Source organism: Candoia aspera, chromosome 2, assembly GCF_035149785.1.
Source record: "Candoia aspera isolate rCanAsp1 chromosome 2, rCanAsp1.hap2, whole genome shotgun sequence".
NCBI classification, from domain to species: Eukaryota; Metazoa; Chordata; class Lepidosauria; order Squamata; family Boidae; genus Candoia; species Candoia aspera.
In genome coordinates, this window is record NC_086154.1 from 160831116 (window position 1) to 160851872 (window position 20757).

Below are 20757 nucleotides of genomic sequence, written 5' to 3' on the forward strand. Positions count from 1 at the left end.
GAACTCAGCAGATTACTCTGGAACAGAAGTTTCCCGGTAAATTCTTTCTGGTCTCCTGTCAGTTAGTGTATTTACCACTGAGGGCAATTTGCTTGTGGAACAGACTGCCAATACAGCATTTCTTACCTTCTCCAATTTATGCACAGTATTGACTTGTTTATGTGGTCACAAATGAGTTAACGAAACTTTCATCTTCTGCACTTCTGCAGAAGTGCATCCCTTATGGAGGAATGTTTCCTATATCTAGGTTCATGCCTAGTTGAGAGAACTTTTTCATTTTGCTTTACTTGCGCAGGGCTCTCAATGCATTTATGTTTGTTTTATTTATGTCTGCTACACTTCAACATTTGGCCTTGAAGGCTATCTTTGCAACAAAATTGGGGAATAACGGCTAGGATGGTAGGATTATCCTGAAGAACAAAGGATGATGCTATTTGAAATCTCCACAGACATTATTTCATTCTTAGAAACATCAGGGGGAAGGTGGGGTGTTTAAAGTCAAGCATGATTCTTTTCTTTTTCTTGAAATGGGAAAAAAGGTGTTTTGCTGATGTTATTTGCTATCCACTGAGTTGGAAAGAATCCACAAATTTCAGATTGATTACCTCTCTCTTTTTTCCTCTATTCACTTTTTTGCCAATGATTTTTCTTCTGCCCTTATATTATTTATAATATAAATACTTCTGCATACCTTCCAGACTGTTTGTTTGAAAGCTTTTGTGCAAACAAATGAAAACTTGTTTAATTCATCATACTTCAATAAGTTGTTCAGAAATGGAGATCTCTGTGACATCAACAGAGACAGTGATTTGTCGTGAAATATATTGGTAGAGCGTGGGGGTGGTTTAATCTTCGGATGGTATCTGGCATTCTTGTATTGGTTCTAGACTGATTAATATATCCTCTTTTTGTCCTTCCATATTCTTGTCAGATAAGGAAGTGAGCACATCACACTTATTAGAAGACAGAAAACCCTTTACACTTCCAATCACCAACCAAGTGTGAGCTGATTTGCCACTCTGGTGAAAACTTGTCCTGTTGTGCTTCTGGTTTTTATTTTTGCCTTCAATCACTCCAAACATGTCCTGTCTCCAAAGTCAGAGGGTTCAGGCTTATTGGTCACATTTCAGAGAGGGGAAGACAAAGGAAGGGCATGCAATTTCAATAATTGACACATGCTTGGCACCTAAGCTGATGGGTCAGTTTGTATACCTCAAAATGAATCTTCTGGGATTCTCCCCCTGACCATCACTGCTGAGTGAATCTTCATTTTGCTGTTGAATTTAGCTCCTTGATTTCTTTCCACTTGTTTATTACATTTTAATGTTCATTTGAAATAAGTCTGTCCTTGGCCAGTATTGCAACCTTGACCTTTAAAATTTTGTTGCTTCCAAATCTGATGGAACTGAGTCTGGCAAAAGTACATGTTTGCTGTATCTCATTTTTAATTCCTGATTTGTGCTGAGATGGTATAATAGGGCTTGATAATTACCTACTTCCATATGTTACTGCACTCAACCCCCCATTTCAGTACAGGATCTTAACTGTCCCCTTGGAATAAACACTCTGCTACAGTATACTGTCTCTCCAATGATTTTGTATGAAGTGGACCAATTTGTCCTTCAGGAGAATTGCTGTTTTTAAAGAAATCCTTGTGCACTGACCTCCTGCATACAACTTTGCATAAAAATTACTGTACAGATGTCAACTTATATGCACAGATAGTAATTTAGGCTGACTTTCACAGGTACAAACAAAATGGGGCCGTAGCTTAATTGTACAGGACTGGCTGTATGCAGATGTTCCCAGACCAGAACTCCAGCATCTCTACTTAGTGCTAGAAAAAAACTCTCTCAGATCATAATATAAGACAACAGTATTGGACCATTGGACCAGTGTTTAAATTAGTACAAAGCAACGTACTGGCTGGGTTTGCACCAAACACAAGACTAGGCTAAAATGGGGTTGGACTGTTTACAACCGGTAACTTCCAAAAGATTTTTCTGATCCCACTGTACACTCATCATCAACAGGAATAAATTGCTGCTTTTGGACATGTTAAGTCTTGTCCAGCAGAACTTTGCTCTCTCTTCTTCCCCAGGGTTGTTTTCTTCATCTCCATCAACTAGCTATTGGTTGTTCCTGCTAGAAGTCAGTACCGTTTATTGATCAACGCAATTGAGATTACAAATATTCTACAACTGGGAAGAAGGAAATTTACTCTGTACAGAACAGAGAAATTCAAGAAGGGTAGGTAGGTAAAATAACAAGGAATGAATCATCCAAAGGGCTTTCTAAAAAACCTGCTCTCTTTATAGATGGGAAATGTTATCTTAAAACAATTAAAAGCAACTGAAACATACTGTACACCTGCCTTTCATCAAGCCAAAGCTAAATTTGCTATAAAGCCTCTGCAAATTTCTATAATAATTAGCAATCAATGTTATAAAATATTTATAGACTATGAAGTGCTCCGTGATATTTCTGTCACATGGGAAGAATAAGTGAGATATACTAAATAACAAGTCAACGTAGGGTATATTAGTTAACAAAGTTCATGTTTATAGAAAGGTGAGGATTCCTTTAAATCACAGCCAAAATAACAAAATGGCTTTAAAAGAAAATTTGTTGGTGACATTCTTGACATAGAGAATTTATACTTCAACCAACTTGTGATAAAAAATAAAAATATACAAATCAAAATCTTTAGCAGTGATAAAAACGAAGCAAATTTGTTTCTACTTTTAACCATTTCTGGATGGAAAACCTTTGAGTTGCAACATTTTGCCAATCTTGTTGTTAGGGAACCCTGTCTATGAAACCTACTGTGTTGCATTAATAGCAAGTAATAATTTTGCTCAATTTATTGCTTGAATAATTTTACCAAAATTTGTATTTTTTTCATAAATATGGTGAAAGCAAGTTGAGATTATAGCACTCAAACTAAGTTGCTTAGTTGTTTTTTTGGTTTTAGATATTTTTATTATTAAGATAATGAAATAAAAAAGAAAAAAGAAAAATAGGATCAAACAAAAAGAAAGTACTATTAAGCATGAATAAAAATCATTGTGGGAAAACTTGCTAGTAACGTATTCTTCCCTTTCATTTGTATCCCCAAATGACTAACCATAATTTAGATAGTTACACTTGACACTGAACATTACACTGAACATTAAGGCTTTCTGTTTAAGTATTTTCATCTGTTCTTTTTAATTGATCTCATAACTTTTTTCGAGAAACCATATTCCAAATATTTAAATTTGCCTTGTTGTGTAATGTGTTGTATTTAAGGGAGCCATTCCTGCATAAATTTAGTTAAACAATTATGAATTGCCATTGCTGCAAATTTGGTCTCCCAATCTGATATTGTTGGCAAGGTTCCACTTTTCCAATGTTATTTTTAATTTGCTACTGGTGGTCCTCGCTTAACAACCACTTGTTCAGCGTCCAAACTTAAGATGGCACTGAATGAGTGGTATGATTGATCCTTGTACTTACAATGACCACAGCATCCTGTGGTCATGTGGTCACCATTTGCTTCTGACAAGCAAATGGTGACCACATTACATCTTTGCTTAATGACCTGTGGTGATTTGCTTAATGATGGCAACAGGAAGTGCTGGTATTTCTGTCATTAAGTGAGGACTACCTGTATAGTAAAAACAATCCCAAAATGTAGATTGTAATTTTGATTTCTTCTGAAAAATACAATTTTCTTCACAAATAGGATAAGAAAACCTTAAGACTTTTAAAAAAAGAATGTAGGAAAAACAAAATTGATGAAATTGTCTACCCTGTTTTTTTTCAATTTATTTTCATGGCAAAACCTATTCACTAGTATCAGACAGGCCAAGAATGTGGCAGCAGCTCTAAATCATATTCAAGTTTATAGACTTGTTCCTCACAAAATACCCACAAAGAACAGATTGGTTTCTGCCTAATTTCAAAAACAATCTCTCACCTTTTAAAGTAGTAACATATATTAATAATGATTTCAGAGCTGTGTTATATTTAAAATAAGAGTGATAGCAAGAAATTGGATGGATACATTGTTTATCACTGAGCACTATGTCACAAGTCATAAATATGCATATACATAGAGTTTGTGAAGGCCTGTTTAATCTGGTTATCAATCCAAAGTTTCATGCTGTAATCTTTCATCCATGTTCTGTTTGGGGCAGAGTGACTACTTCACAGTTTACGAGAATTGCAGAGCTTGTGACTGCTATGTGCTGAGAGAATGTGATAAAGAGGCTGAAGAAAGTAAAGTCTGAGAAGGCAGTTTCTAAGGGCAATGAGAATCAAAACGTTACAGATGCTGTGCAAGATCACTGGTTTCTATACACCCACTACTTTCTAGAACTGAGCTGGTTCCTAAGATAAGGAAGAGAAGCAGTGAAAAGTAACAGGGCTTGCATGAAACAAGGGCAATACATGCCTGAAAGTGGGATGTACCTTTCAGAAGACTGTAGATGGTAAGAAACCAGGAGCTTATAAAGCACCCACCTTTCAGCAGAATGGGAAAAAAATCCATCCACAATATCCACCTTGTCTAGACTGTGCAAATCTCCTCTTCTCCAGTCCAAGAACATTTCAACATAGTCCACCTCAGTCAACTGCTAATATAATAATACCTAAATGTGTTTATTCCTCAAACTTTTTTCCTTCTCTATTTTTGATTTGAAAAAGTTACATAAATAGTGATTTAACTAAATCCTCAAATTCCTTTTATACTGTATAGAACTCACACATGTTAAAATCAGAGCCACCCCACAGTTTTCTAGTTCACAGACAAAGTTCCGCTATCGGCCTGGTTTTTGCTATATGTGCAGAGTACAAACAGGGTTCATGTGACTCCTTCCCAACTAAACCCACAACTCCATTTCACGGAATTGGCCCATGGACAAAATAAGTACCTGACAGGGACACCAGAGGGGGTCAGCTGTACATCTGGATGAGCCATAAAGACTGAGATTCTCAACTTTAATTTAAGAAAGAGACCCAGAAGAGTCTATAACCTGACCTATGAGCCAAAAGTATAATCACTCTTCTGCTCATTTGGAAAGAAAGGCCGTTTCTGGATTTTCTGTGTTCTTAGTCAAATAATGAACAGTCTAGCAACGAATAACATACAAAATGCCTGGAGAAAGAAGAGTTTTTTTTAAAAAGGATATTCTGTAATGGATTGCTCCTCGTCAAAAATACTTAAGAAATCCAGGCTTTTGGTGTCCTTGTGATGGACATTAATGTATCTACCCCAAAACAAAAGGACAGGGATTTGTAATATACCTAGAAATGTACTTTAAAGATATCCTGCCAATGCATGCAGATAAAATCCATCATTAATAAACTCACGCTGCCAAAGGCAGGATGGTGGCTAAGATTCAGTACTGTTGTGCCCATTCTAAAGAGTGGGGAAAATGATGTTTGACCACTGTGATGAGCAGTCCAATGTTGGTTCTGGAGGCAGCAGTCTTTGGTATATGGATATCACACTTCTACAGCACTCAAATGATATTTTATTGCTTTCAAAACACAGGATACAATCTCTACCCCATTTAACACATTGGTAGCTTTGTGGAATGTAATTCACAGATGTCAAAATGATCTAATAAATGACTAATGATGAGGGATAAAACTTGCTACCAATTATTCACCATTTTTGGAAATCGGTACAAAGCTCTGTTGATTAAAAAAGTAAAACTAGTGTAGAGATTGAACCACACTATTCTCTTGGCACAATTTGTACTTAGTTTCATAATGTTTTGATGTTTGTGTGTTTCAACATCTCTTAAACTTGGGCACATTTTGATTGCTCTAAAATGGAAAATTTTAGTTTATCACACAGTTGATAAACTTACCTTTACTAGTATGCCCTTTGTATCTATTTATTTACATACAGCTGTATCTGTTCAGTCCATATTCACCGCTACTAGTTTTTCAGATTCCCCTCCCAAACCACAAATTGGACACAAAATGAAACTCACACTTTTCCAGTGCCATAACTTTTGTAGTCTACTACTGCCGAAACAGCTACAATTACAGCAGGCATGCCATAGCCAACCAAATAGAAGTATTTTCTACGTGAATGTTCGCTCTCGAAGACTTCCACCAACATTATGTAGAGCTGTACTCCTTCCAAAAACATCCAAGTGAAAGCAGAGAGGAAGAAGAAATGCAGGAGAGCAGCAAACACAGCACAGGCTATCTGGGAGAACAAAAAAGACAAAGTAGAACGGTAGTTACTTGTAGCCTCTGTGTCTGTGTATGTTGATTAAGGATGGGAGCAAATTGTGCAGATAGGTGAGCCTTCTACTATTTACAGATTAAAACTGGAGGTATAAAAGTATGGATGGATTTGTGATTTATTTATTATTTCAGGATTCAAGCATTTAATTATTATTATGAAGAAAAATTCTACCATACCATTATGATGCTTTACACACGTGTGTATGATTACAGTCACAGGCTATACCAATTTTTTTGTTTAGATGCATATGCCAACTCACATATTTACATGTGTTCAATTGTATTTTCGAATGAGTGATCTTTTTAAAGATCAGCATACATGCTGCAAAACCATGCACTGTGCTTTCAGTAATTTCTGAAGTAGAAAACATTGCTGAATATCAACTATAGAACGTTTCCACGTTTTTCCAGAAAAAAAGCAACTTGGTTAATATTTCTGTCCCCAAGCACATGGATAGGCATTGCCATTTCTAACAGTCTTAATATAGAGATAAAGGAAGATAGAGAATGAAGAAGTTTGCAAATAAAGAGTGGAAAGAAATCCTATAAAAACAGCAAAGCAGGCATTGCTATACATTAAAAGTTGAGTATTTGCGAGCCATAAAAAGAAGGTAGACAGTTTTAAAGAAGATAAAAAGATGGAACAGAGCATTAGCTAATGAGAATTAAAGGCGTAACTTCTGGACAGTAGGATGAATACCATAGGTTCAGACCTTCCCTTACATTCTCAACTTTGAATTAAATATCTCAAGAGACATATTTGAGAGAGTTTGGGGAGTTATAAATTATCTCCTTTACTACTACTACCACTGGCCTCAAACAGGCCTCATATAAAATATGTTTTACTGGGAATTCTCCACCCCCAGGAGAATTTTTTTTTTTGGTGCCTTCAAGTCAGTGTTGACTTCTGGCAACTGCCTGGACAAGTCTCTGCAGTTTCCCTGGTAAGATTTCAGAAGTGGTTTGCCTTTGCCTGCTGAGAGAGAGGGACTGGCCCAAGGTCACCCAGCTGGCTTTGTGCCTAAGGTGGGACTAGAACTCACGATCTCCCGGTTTCTAGCCTGCTGCCTTAACCACTACAAGAGAAGATTGACAGGCGAATCTATTATATAAAGAGGTTGCAAGCGCTTGTTCACTGGAAGTGCTGAAGTATAGCTGACCAGACATTGTTCAGGGTTGTTTTAATTTTGATTCCTGCACCAAACTGATGGCCTAATTGGCTCCTCCCAATCACATGATTTCATGATTCATAATATATCAGTAGTTACAAATACGATAAATGATCATGTTCACTGGTAGGTAAATCTAATCATATTTGAGTCATGTTTGGGTCTATGTAATTTTCATAACAACAATATAGCAGTGGTTTTAATGCTAAGAAGGAAATGGCAGTGATGTGCTGAAAGACAAAGGTGTGCATGCTATGAAGCCTGCTTTGAATCCCTTAAAACAGCTTGCTGCATTCAACTGCAGTTGAAGGTCTTATCCCCCTATCAGCACTGAAGCAAGTTTCAACTTCTAATCCAGTCAGCTTCTATACATGGAACAGGGAAGCAGGATTGTTTCCTTTCAGTGATTCAAATGGGTTCCCTTTTAGCCTATGGCTTTCCAGTACCACCTCTCCATTTGTCCAGTGGTCAGGAACTTCCCTGGCTTCTCATACTATTATTCAATCCCAAATAAAGGCATCTTGAGGGAGTTCTCCCAGTAATAGTGCTACTGTCATAATTAAGGAGGAATCCTGCCTTTGATAAATTTTTGGAGAATTTCTCCGTTCCCTGGGAAATTTGGAGAAATTGCAACTCAGTTTCTCAGTCTGCAAATTTGGCTGGACACTTTTGAAAAGAGATTTTTACCTAATCTTTAGTAAAACTAGAATTGAAAGTCTAGAATTCAGTTCAAAGTATCTTACTGACTTGTCTCATATCAGTAATTTTCCTCTTTAAAATGGGAAGGAATGTGTATGAAGAGCTGTTTGCACCTAACAAATGTCTGGGTTGGTCCTTTCTGAACTGCAGTATTTGTCAAGTGTAAAGTAGGATATTTAAAGATGAGTAAGCAACTGTAGATAAGAGTTTTTAATCACTGAACTATATTTCAACATTCCTCAACCGTGCTATAAGACAGCTGTTTTTCTAAATGTCATATATATGCAAATGCTTAATGAAATAGGGCACCTATTATATTATGTGTCTGAGATGCATTATAGTTACTTGCCTAACATAATATTTAGCATCCTGATTTTCTTAAGACTTGTGGACGCTGCGAGAGACTTGTTACAAAGGCTTGGTAGCTTTTAGCGGCCTGGGCAGGTTCTTGAGCCTGTATCTTCAGATGTACCCTGTATGTTCTGTCTAATACTGGCACTACTGCTATTGGCTACCTATCAGATGCCAACCAAAAGTACCTGGTGTTGTGTACCCTATTGTACCCAGATACTGAAGGTTGATAATTTTGTTGCCTTTGGTGGGAACTGACATAAATGAAACTGCAATGAAGTCCATGATGTACCTGGAAATGTGCCCAGATTTAGATAAATGTCATTCTGTTCTCTCAACAGGTGTATTAGGCTGAAAGGAGCCAGCTAATTCATATACAGTAGATGTCCTAACTGGAATCTAAGCTCTGATACCTCTGTTCATGGAAAACAAAAAAAGTCAGATTGACTGTTTTAGATAAGAACCTGGGGATGGGAGTGAGGGTAAAACAAAAACAAAACAAAACAAAACAAAAAAACAGGGACAGTTTCGATTTTGCTTTCCTGCCGTTATAGAAAACATACTATTATGAAGAGAAGGGTTTCTTTAAAGGTATGTAAGCAGGATTACATGAGTAAGGGTTTTTTTATGAAGATTATTCTTCAGTACATGTAGTCTTTTGCAGTGGCCTGACTTATTTGCTGTATTTATTATTACATTTATTCTTAATATAAAATAATTGAAATGAAGGGAAAGGGGCTGACAATTATACATTCAGTCTCGTAATATCTTTGGAGCAGGATCTCGGTTCCTAGAGGTATGTTTGTCATCCTGAATAAAATGATATCAAGACCTTGGAAGTCAGATCTTTAAAGTTTTAGGAGGCGTACTTAAACCAAATAAACTCTATTTAGAAGTGATTCTTTTCTATAACAGGTGCCTTGCTTGAAGCAGTATCATTTTGAGTAGGTTGACATCACCTGTTTTAGTTATGAGATGTCTTCTTTAGGTGAAAAAGGAAATCCCTTTATATTTCCCTTTTCGATTTGGGACTCTGCATAGCACCCAAGTCCAGTATACTATATGTATATACGTGAGATAATATAGGCCAAAATAAACCTAGCAAATAAACCAAATACAATTAATAAAAGTTTTTAAAAATCCTAATGCACTTGCTTTGTTCCACTGGAACATCCAAGCTGGATGTTAAACCACAGATAATAGGGATAAGATGGGTGTTAAGTTTGGAACTCTAAAGCACAGTTTGTAATAGTGATAAAATCGGTGAAGGAAGTATTAGACTACATTGCTACAACTTCAGGCTTCAACCCTGATTTAAAAAACACAGCTTCCTTTTTGAAACAGAGGTACACATGGTGATTTTTATGCTGGAGCCACAGCACGGTAGAGTTGGAAGGAAACTTCTAGGCCATCTCATATGATCTCCTACTTGAAACAGGAAATCCAGCATTACAGCACTGCCACCAAATGGCTCCATTGGCTTAAAGATCTCCAGTAAAGCAAACCTCATTTTGCCACATCATTGGCTCCATTGCTGAACTATTTTTCCTATTAAAAGTTTGTCCAAATGTTTGACTGAATCTTAGTTTTCTGTAACCTAAAACTGAAAGATTTTAAGTCCTGTCCTCCTCTGCCTTCAGCAGAGGGGAGGTTGAGAGGAAAGCAGCAGCTCCTGCTTGTTCTTGCTCTCTACAGGCTTCTTGCTTTGAGGAATTAAGACCCAAATTAGCAGCTTCTTTAGTACAGGTTGATAGTTTTATGTCCTCAGGCAGAAAGAAACATGACATGGAGCAGCAGTACTGCGTTCATCAGTGAAGAACAGGAAAGTCACTGGTCTGTTTCATTTAAATTCTTGTGAATTGATTTAATTATGATAAATTTAAATTCTTGTGAATTGATTTAATTATGATAAATTTAAATTCTTGTGAATTGATTTAATTATGATAAATTTAAGTTCTTGTGAATTGATAAATTGTGGGAATTTTAAGTATTTAAATATTATTTTATTTATTGTTTAATATTGATGAATTGATGGGATGGAATCAGGTTCTGGAACAATGCGTTGTTGTTGTTTACAACCCTTGCCCACTGTCATGAGTACTGATGGCGAGCAAGAGGGGGCCCCTATCCAGGGGGGAAAACGCATGCGTAGTACTGAGGAATTAAGCAGCCATTCAAAGAGACACAGATCAGGCCCGCCTTAGCTTTTGGGGTTTATCTGTCTGGGTTTTTCCCACGCTTCTTCAGTTTGTTAGGATTCTGTCTTATGTAGCAGCAATAAACACTAGAGACCTACTCCTCGTCTCAGCGTGGTTCCTGGCTGTTAGGACACCCAGTTCTTGAAGTATGGCCCAAAAGATATTACAAAATTTAAAAATAAAAAGTTCCCTAACCAGAACCAAAACACATCCCATCACCTAGTGCTATGGAGGCCTATAAGTCTTATCATCAGGTGAATAGAAGAACTTATTCCTCCAGTTTTGAGATACATTTTTCAGATGAACAGGACTAACCAAGCAATATTCTATACAATTATGCAGGGAAAGTAGAGTTAATTAGATCTGATTAAGGATGCCTGCAGAACGCTTTTCAGAAATTTGTGACACTGTTAAAGATGAAGCAAATAAAAATGTTCCCAAATGCAAAAGAAGGCGAAACAGGTCCCTGACAAATTGAAACAGCTGAAGAAAGAAAGCAAAAGACAACAGATTCAGAGGAAAATCTACCCAGGTAAAAGCTGATGATAAGAGATGAAGCTGTATCTAAATAAGCAATGCAAAGAAACTGAGGATAACAATTGAATGGAAAAGATAACACTTTTATCTGAGAAAATTACAGAAATCAAGGAGAACCTTTATGCTGAGCACAATAAGAACAAACAAGGCAAAGTTGTTTTGAAGAATGAAAATATAAAGAAGAAATTGTGACATACATGGCAGTATAATAAAAAAAGATCCCGAAATTGATGAAATATAATGGTCTGATCACTAAACTAAACACAGTCATTCTAGAGCCATACATGAAATAAGCACAAGAAAACATTGTTAACAACAAAGCTGCAGGATTAATGAAATATCAACAGAACTCTTTAAAACCTTGCACAATAATGCAGTTGGAGTGCTGCTTGCAGTTTGGAAAACTGGAAAAAATCAGTATATATTCCAATACCAAAAAAAGGGCAGTGCTAAAGAATGCTCAAACTATTAAGTAAATGCACTTATCTTTTATGCTACGAAGATAGTCTTCAATATTTTGCAATCCAGACTTGAACAATACAAAGAATGACAACTACCAGATATACAAGTTGGGTTCAGAAGAGGCAGAGGTACTTGAATGCATATTATTTCCATTTGCTGGATAATGAAACAGGCAACAGAGTTCAAGAAAGGCTTTTTTGTTTGTTTGTTTGTTTGTTTTACTGACTATACTTCTGACTATGTAGATCACCACAAATAGTGGATAGTCCTTAAAAATGTGGGTATACTGGATCACATCATCTGTTTATTGGAAGATGTATATGATGAACAGGAGCAATAATTAGAAGAGATGATGAAACAACTAAATAGTGCAGATTGGAAAAAAAGTTTGCCTATGGTGTACATTGTCACCTTATTTATTTAACTTAAATGCAGAATACATAATAATAAATGTTAGACCAGAAGAAATAGAAATTGGAATTAAAATTGCTTGGAGAAACCTCAGAAAGTTCAGAGATGCTAATGATACTATTTTGGTGGCTGGAAACATGGAAGACTTAAGGAATCTCTTGTTGAAAGTAAAAGGAGTGACTTGGAAAGCCACTCTGCTGCTCAGTATTAAAACAAAAATGATCTCAAGAGGCAATGCTGACACCATGCAAATGGCTGGAGGAAAAGTTTGCTTGTTGTTCATCAGATTTAGATCTTTAACTTAGATGCTCACATCAGCCTACATGGCTGTCCAGAACAACAACTCTGTGAGATAGTCTGCTTTGAGAGAAAGTGACTAGCCCAAAGTCACCCAGGGGGCTTCCATGGCTGAAAATGCACTAGAACCTGGGTCTCCCCCATTTCTAGTCCACACCTTAACCAACTAACAGATTTTATCTTCCTAGACTCAAAATGCATAGAGCTGTTGACTGTAGCAATGAAATAAAGATACATCTCATTCTTGGGAGGAGGACTATGATTGATCTATGAAAAATATTAAACATCACACTGACAACAAAGTTATATATTGTCAAGACAGGATCAGTCAGAAAGGGCAAACAGCAAAAAAAAAAAAAGGCAGTTGAATTGTGGTATTGGAGAATATTGTTGAGAAGATCTTGGACTGCAAGAAGAACAAATTATTCCATAGTAGATGAAGTAAACCTGACTGCAAACTTTAAAAAAGTTAAATATTTCAGCCACATAATCCAAGGGCAGCGGTCATTGGAGAAGACATTGATGCTTGGAAAATTCAATGGCAATCATAGAAGAGGTTGACAGAAAACAAAGATGTTAGATATTATCATTCATGAAATAAGCATAAGCTTATGAAAAACTCAGCCTGTGTGTTTTTGAAAACGCCAGTCAGCCAGAAAACAGATCATCTAGAAAAGGTATCATACAACTGAAGAAAACCTTTTTAAATGCTGAGGGGTACAGTAACTCTGATCTCCAATTCTACCCCTCACTATGTTTAAAATCCAGCATGAAAATGAATTTTTGTGAGTTTGAAAGCTTTCTCATGGTTTTGTGACATTTTATTTGAAAATGTATATGAAAATGGCTCCCCCCCCAATTCCAGCTGATTATTGTAACTAGCTACTTATAATTTTTATTTCACGGAGAAAAGGCCAGTGATATAATATTACTACACAGAGATAAGGAATAAGTTTCAGTTTGTCTCACTGGTTACTTACTGGTTGGTCTGCCCTATTGATTCCAATAAGGAAGAGAAGTTCTGCCACAAACAGGCTGATGCACAAGTTCTTATGGATAGTGTTTCTGTCACTTTGGAGTCCACGAAAGAAGCAGAAAGTAAAAATGCAGATCAGGAGACAGACAAGGGACAGAAGAATGCCGACCCAAGTAATGACATCCAGGATCAGGTCATGGACTGCATCTCCATGCTGCAAATAATAATAAAAAGAAACAATTATTCATCAATTGCATATCAACTCTCAAAATCTAGGAAAGCTGAGCTTATTTGAGATTCTTTGACAGTCTTCATCTACATGCTTTTCTCTCAGAAGTGTTTAGTGTACATATTAACATAATTGCAGACTGTTTGCTTGCATTTTTTTCATCTGTCTTGTTTAAAAAATAGCACGATGAGGGGCCAACAGAAATCACCCATGTTCTGATCTCAGCTACTCAAAGACAATGAACATAAATTACATGTATTATAGATTAATGGCATCAGTATTCTAGCACAGATTCGAGCTGCATGAGGCTTAAAGCAGGGCTGCTTTGCTTTTGCAAATTTTTGAATAAAACAACCCCACAAAGCTACTTCAGAAAACAAAGCAACATGTTGCTTCACCTCCGACTGCTTTGGACTCCCCTTAGACTCCTCCTACAGAGCTTGCACGATGGGAGAAAACTAAGTGAAGCCTTTTTCGGAAAGCAGTGTTGGAGAAGTCTGAGAGGAAACTTTGCTGAAGATTTCTGAGGGTGCAACTCCCTTGGTATGTCCTGAAGGTCTTCTAGGTGGACAGCTTTGGCCCATGCAGTCCTGAAGCTATCTGGCCTGGAATACTTTCAGCCAGTACTGCAGGAGAATGCTGAGAGGGTCCTTCTCCCACAGAACTGGCCTGAAGTTCTTAAGATTACCTTCAAAGGGGTAAACTACATGACATCTTCATTTCAGTAAAGAAAATTGCATCACCTCCAAGGCAAGAAGTGCTTAAATTAAATGAATCTAAATCATTTTGCACAGGCCTATTATAGATCAATATGATATTGGCCCTTAATTAGTTTTGTTTCATGGGTCCGTATGAGGTTTTTGATTATTCACTGATTTACTTTAATAAATTATATATTTTATTTTTTGCCTGTGATACTGATGGATCCCACCCAGAGACTGCCTGAATTGGAGTAGTAGGTTATAAATATGGTAAAAGAATGAATAAATGAAATCACATATTTAGAGAGTAATGATTGCATTTCTCATCCCTTCAAACTGGCAATGTTTTAAAAGTACTGTTGATTCATTTCAAGAACATAAAAGCCATCAATAATAAAGATCAAAATGAATTTCCACTTTTTAACTATTACAGTATTGGAAAATTAAGATGACAAAGTCTAGCAACTTTTTAAATTTAAGCTTTAACATAATTGTCACAGATATTTTGCATCTGATTTCCACCTGACTGGTCACATTATTTTTCTCTACAGTTGTATGTACTACAAATCAAGGTTATACATCTAATGAAGTTTCCAAGGATAGAAGGAAAACTTATTCACCTTTCTCTTTGCTTTACCAATTGCTGATAAATTCTTCAGCAGATACGGCTCAAAACTATTAATCTGAAAAGAACCTATACTTCAGGTTTCCAACAGAAGATCTCCATCACATGTTGAAATAGATTTTAAGAAATCTGTATCTTGAAAGTCTAACTTTATATATTTGGAAAGAGGATATAGCAGCCATATGTCCAATTCAGCTAGCTTCCCCTCAGCATGAAATCCCTCCACAAGTCTGAACTGAAGCAGATGTTGAATGGGTTCAATTAAATTAGCTACAGCGTTTTCCCTCTCTAGTATTCACAGCAGCCACTTGCCTCATCTGCAGGCGTAGATGCATTTTCATTCCAGCCATAATTTGGTGTTCATTGCTTTGATGCATCATTAGAACTTGAATTCAGCTTAATAAAACGTGTTTTTCCCTTTAATATGCACAACTTGCTGAAATTCCATAGTATGTAATGGTACTGTATGAGGAATTTCTTTAGAAGGGTCCTTCCCAGTGATGCTGGCACAATTATCTTATTATTCATCTTAGACAGAACAATTGATTTAATTGTCAGCTCAGTGACATGCCAGGGTGAATAGTTTTTTGTCTTTACTTCAGATACCTTCTGGATTTAACAGAGAAGCCTTGTTTTATATTCTAACCCGCAATTTGACTCTGACTTCCCCAAAATCTGTTGGTCTCTATGAATTAACGGGCTGCGTCAACATGTTGATGAATTCAGCAGTGGTAGAGACCAAAGATAGTGAACACTTTAGCTCATACAATTTAGAGATAATTTCTGTTTATTCTTTCGGTAGCAGAGCTTTATAGAAATTTAATTCATTTTTCTTCCTCTGTCTCTCTGTCATCTGTTTCTTCACTGTAATGAAATTTTGATTATTAAAGTTGCCCTTGAAGAAGTTGGGAAATATAGCAATAGCATTTTTTAATCATAGGTATCTGTAATATAATCAGTGCAATAGCCCATAACCTATCAGTGCCATCTCACTGGCACAAATCAGCAGATACAATCTGAGTATAGTATACATCAAAACTTTCCACCCAAGCAGAGGAGTGGAAAGCAGTGGAAATACATGACAACATGCATATGTGCATGCACTTCTCTGACTTGTGAGACTGATAAATAATCTTACTGCAAAAGCTCTCCCTATAGCCATCGGCCTTATCTTTGTTAGACATCATGCCCCTATCTGAGGTCAACATCCTTATATGTATAGGTCAAACATTTCCTTAGCCTTAGGAAATCCTGATAGCATCACTGATTCTAGGACAAATCCATAAGAGATCTTTTGCCCCAAGTAGATAATTATTCTTACGTGCTGAATGGCAGACCTATGGGAAGACAATCACCACCAGAGAAATTATATCCTTTCCTAATACTTCAGATAGGACGTACTTACATCCTTCTTAGAAAATACAATTCTTGAACTATGCCATTTCATCAGTGTTGAATGAAATAGCATCTATATTCTTCCCCCTTGTACACTGAGAAATACGGATCTTGAACAATGTAAAACTAATTTTAGAAAAAAAAAAGAAAGCCGGATAAAAGAAAGAATATTATGTGATGTAATTTAGTATCTAAACTGTACAAGGAAGGTTTACATCAAGTAGAATCTTACAAATCTTATAAACACAAAACCTGCACCTCATTTCTGGCAGACAGCAACTTTGTAATACTTGTGCACTATTTCACATTACTACTTTTGACTGAATGCTGGATTTAAATAACGCAGAATAACCATATAGTTATGTTCAAGATGGATGTATAACTAGACAACCCATGACCTGTTGGGTCATCCTTTCAGAGATATTTCCTTACCTAAACAGACAAATGGAATGGCCATGGGTGGGCAGAAAAGCAGTGGGAGCAGGACGGACTTCCAACTTCCTGCCGGCTTCCCCATTGACTTTGCTTGTGGGAAGCTTGCAGGGAACATTGGAAATCACTCCTCCTCCTGCTCCTTGGCTGACCCATGGAACTGCCTGCCTCTTTGCTGGGGGAAGGGGGAACAAAAGGAGTTGTGGACCATGAGGAAAACTGCACCCCTGCTCCCCATCCTAGTGTGTCCCCAAGGGCACAGCACCCCCCCACCACCACCCCAGCCAGCCCTACCTCACCAACAGGCACCCAGATTGCTCCCTTGTCCTTCCCTTGCTGCCCACCATCATTAAGAGATTTCAGATTTTGGCCTTGGTTCCAAGACATCCAATCGCTGCTCACCCATCATGCCTTGCCACTAGCCAATTGGGTGCAGAGGCCAGAGGGAGGTAGGAAAGAAGGCAGGAATATACCTCTCCCGTTTTCCCTTGTGCCATGCAACCTATGGGTCTCTGGGAGGTGTAGTTGGAAGGTGCAGTGGCACTGAAGCAGTCACAACTTTGCTAAATTTCAGTCCCACGGGAGTAATGGGTCCAGGAATTTGGACGCATTCTTTAAGTTAGCCCATTTGAGGTACCTTGCTTCAAAAACTGTTGCCCTATGATGCACTATTTCACCCAATTGAAGGTTACAAACAGACAAACAGACACAAGAGGAGTAGTAGCAGTAGTAGTAATATATATAGTTTTACTGCTGTATTCTATATGTGCCCAGTATTGAAAACTGAAAAAACACATAACTAGAAAATAGAAACATGGATGGAAATATCACGCTGACCAAATATTATGGTGGTAATGATGTCCAGATGCTGTGTGTGCATGAAGGGGATCAATGGACTCAAAACATCAGAAATGCTCCTCCAGCACACAGTTGCATCACCACATGCACAACATGCTAGCTGATATGCTAGGACTACCATTCATTCACTTCACCAGCTTAGGCAGCAATTATCCTATTACTGTAATTACTTTTGCTAGTAAAACAGCTCTTCCAGTGTAGCGCTCGGCTTTGTAATTGAGGTGTTGCTCCAGGATATATGTCATGACTGTGACACTGTGTTCCATTGGCACAGGAGGGCTTCCACCAAATCTTAAAGTGAAGTCCTTCCGGTGAATTTTGAGTATACCTTGCATTCTCCCCTTGAACATTTTAAAGTAAATATTAATTTAATTAAATATTGAATATTAAAAATTAAACTAACTCATGTTAAACATATTTCCCCTTCCAGGCAAACAATCTGTACAAATACACCCAGCATTAGACTAAAATGTGGCCTTCCCTATGGAATGCAAGTGTTACCTGTTAATCAAGAAACACAAACAAATCTGATAGCACCTTTTCAGACTAACACATTTTATTAAAAGGCACAAGCTTTTGGGAGCTACAGCTCTGAGCTCACGAGCTTATACCTTTTAATAAAATGCATTAGTCTGAAAATCTGCTATCAGACTCCTTATGATTTTTGACTACTATACATTAACATAGTTCTTCTCCTACAAAGTCTATTAATCATGAAAGAAAATGAAAAGGAGGGTTATCAACAGCATAGAGATGGATCAAATAGGAGAGGAAAGAAATCAACAAGGTAGAAGTTTTGTTAAAATGGGCTGCGATGTTACTGGCTACCACAGGAATGGCAGCCTGCACATCCAAAATCTGGTTTGGTTGCCTCCAAGATCTCCTTTGACTACACTGACAAATTTTGGTGGGGTTGCAGTCCACGTAATAAGGAAAGGCTGAAAGGAATTTTTTTAGAAATGTAACTTATATCCTTTTTCTTTCTTATTATTCCTATCACACACCAGGATATTATATCACTCGCCCAAAGTCCTGAGGTCCTGTTAATTCTCTTAAAAGTTTAATCTCATTTCCTGGCATTCTTCTCATGTTAACAATTATAGCCCTGACTTTGGTCTCTACCACAGTTGGCCCACATCAATTCATTCTATATGGACTGTGACTAGGAAGTGACTAAGAGAGGTTAAGTGGGAAGGCCCTAGCAAATTCTCCCCTTAAATCAATACTGTGTACTTTACTAATATGAGATCTTGAGAAAGGAATAAGAATAAATGATCACAGAGCAGATGGTTGGAGTTGATTACCCAAATATTCCCATTCAACTTTATAATTCTATGAAATAAGAAAACTTCTTACTGGGGGTAACTAAAGAGGCAGAATGAAGATGAATGAATAGGGCTCTGCAGATGTAACCTGCAATGTTTATGGCAAGTTTATATTCTGAAAATAATTTGGCATATGTTTAGAGCAAGTACAAATTTATAACACTGCTTCAAGAAAAGGTTTGTTCAGTTGCCTAAGATTATTTTAATCTGACCTTGATGTCATGGTCCTGACACAAGAGTCCCCTTCAGATAAGCAGACATTTCAAGAGCCAGTAGCAGTAGTTTCAGGCCCTAGTTCCCATACCGAGTCAACAACAACTCCATCATCTACTGTATACTCCAGACCCAGCACTCTGACAGAACACTTAAATACTGGCTGAGGATAGAAAAAAAAAACACAGAGAGGCAGAAGGGTGCTACTTAGAACACTGAACAATGCCCACTGCTGACTTAATTCCCCAGCTTCATGAGATGTGCTGAATTTATAAAGGCCTCCTGAAAACTGAGATGCTCATGGATCAATTTCAGGAAAGCATGACTAATGAGATTTTAGATGAACTAGCTCAAGTGGAAGAATGAAATACCTTCCAAAGTCTCATGCAGTTATGAGACTGTTGTATTAAAACATAAACCAAATGCATTCTACTTTTAAATAGTGGAATCACTAAAGAGTTAAATGAAGACATTCAATATTTACCTTTGATTTAAAACATGTCTCTCTTTAAGAATGTGGTCCTTGCAATGTGGAATACCTTTTCCCAATATAAATCACCATACTTGCTCTCAGTTTTGCATAGCACACCAGTTGACTACTTTATGGGCACTCCAAAAGCTAAAACAATTTTGTTTGACTTACTTTGTCTTTGTGAGAGTTTTTTCACTTCTATTTTCATTTACAGTGAAGGTAAATAGATATAACACGTTTTAAGAATGTTATGCTCCTTGTAGTTATTTAGTATGTTTGTCCTTATTATGACCATGTTCTTGTTTTTCATTATTAAACAAAACAGATACAAGAATGTTATTTTTTTAAAAAATGAAGTTATTTGACTAATTATTTGATTGTTCATATTTATAACTTGGGTCTTAATATATATAAGGTATGTGTATATGTGTATGTGTATACACACAAACACACACCCATGTGCTTAAAAGTTTCTGAACCCTTTTGAATTTTCAATATCTCTGCATACATATGACCTAAAATGAGTTCTCTACACAAGTCCTAAAACTAGATAAAGAGAAAAATGAATCAAAAACATTACCCTTGTTCATTTATTTAGTGAGGAAAATTATCCAAAGCTACATATTTGTGTGTGGCAAAAGTATGTAAACCTCTAGGATGATCAGTTCATTTGAAAGGGAAATTAGAGTCATTGTTTCAATCAATGGGATGATAATCAAGTGTGAGTGTGGGAGGTCCTGCCTTATTAAAAGAATAGAATTCTGGGTATTCACTATCAAAGTCTGATCTTCACAACACAGGTATGTGGGAGTGTGTCATAGCTCGAACAAAGGAGATTTCTGAGGACCTCCGAAAAACAGTTAATGCTCACCAGGCTGGAAAAAGTTACAAAACTATTTCCAAAGAATTTGGACTCCACCAGTCCACTGTCAGGTAGATCATGTACAAATGGAGACAATTCAACACCATTGTTACTCTCCCCAGGAGTGGGCAACCAACCAAGATCACACCAAGAACAAGGTGTGTAATACTCCAGGAGGTCTCAAAGAATCCAAGGGTAATGTCTAAGGAAATAAAGGCCTCTCCTGCATTGGTAAATGTCAGTGTTCACGAGACTACCATCAGGAGAACACTGAATAACAATGGTATGGATGGCAG

At 37.1% G+C, this 20757-nt stretch overlaps 1 protein-coding gene across 1 annotated transcript in view; it reads right to left on the minus strand.

Moving 5' to 3' along the window:
- The window catches only part of ADGRL3 (adhesion G protein-coupled receptor L3), a 575448-nt gene that overhangs the window by 155416 nt on the left and 399275 nt on the right, over positions 1–20757 (minus strand). Inside the window, exons 18-19 of the mRNA XM_063294636.1 lie at positions 13354–13563; positions 5988–6208 (exon numbers count right to left, since the gene is read on the minus strand). Of these exons, the coding sequence (XP_063150706.1) occupies positions 5988–6208; positions 13354–13563 (431 nt within the window). The remainder of the gene's footprint in view (positions 1–5987; positions 6209–13353; positions 13564–20757) is intronic.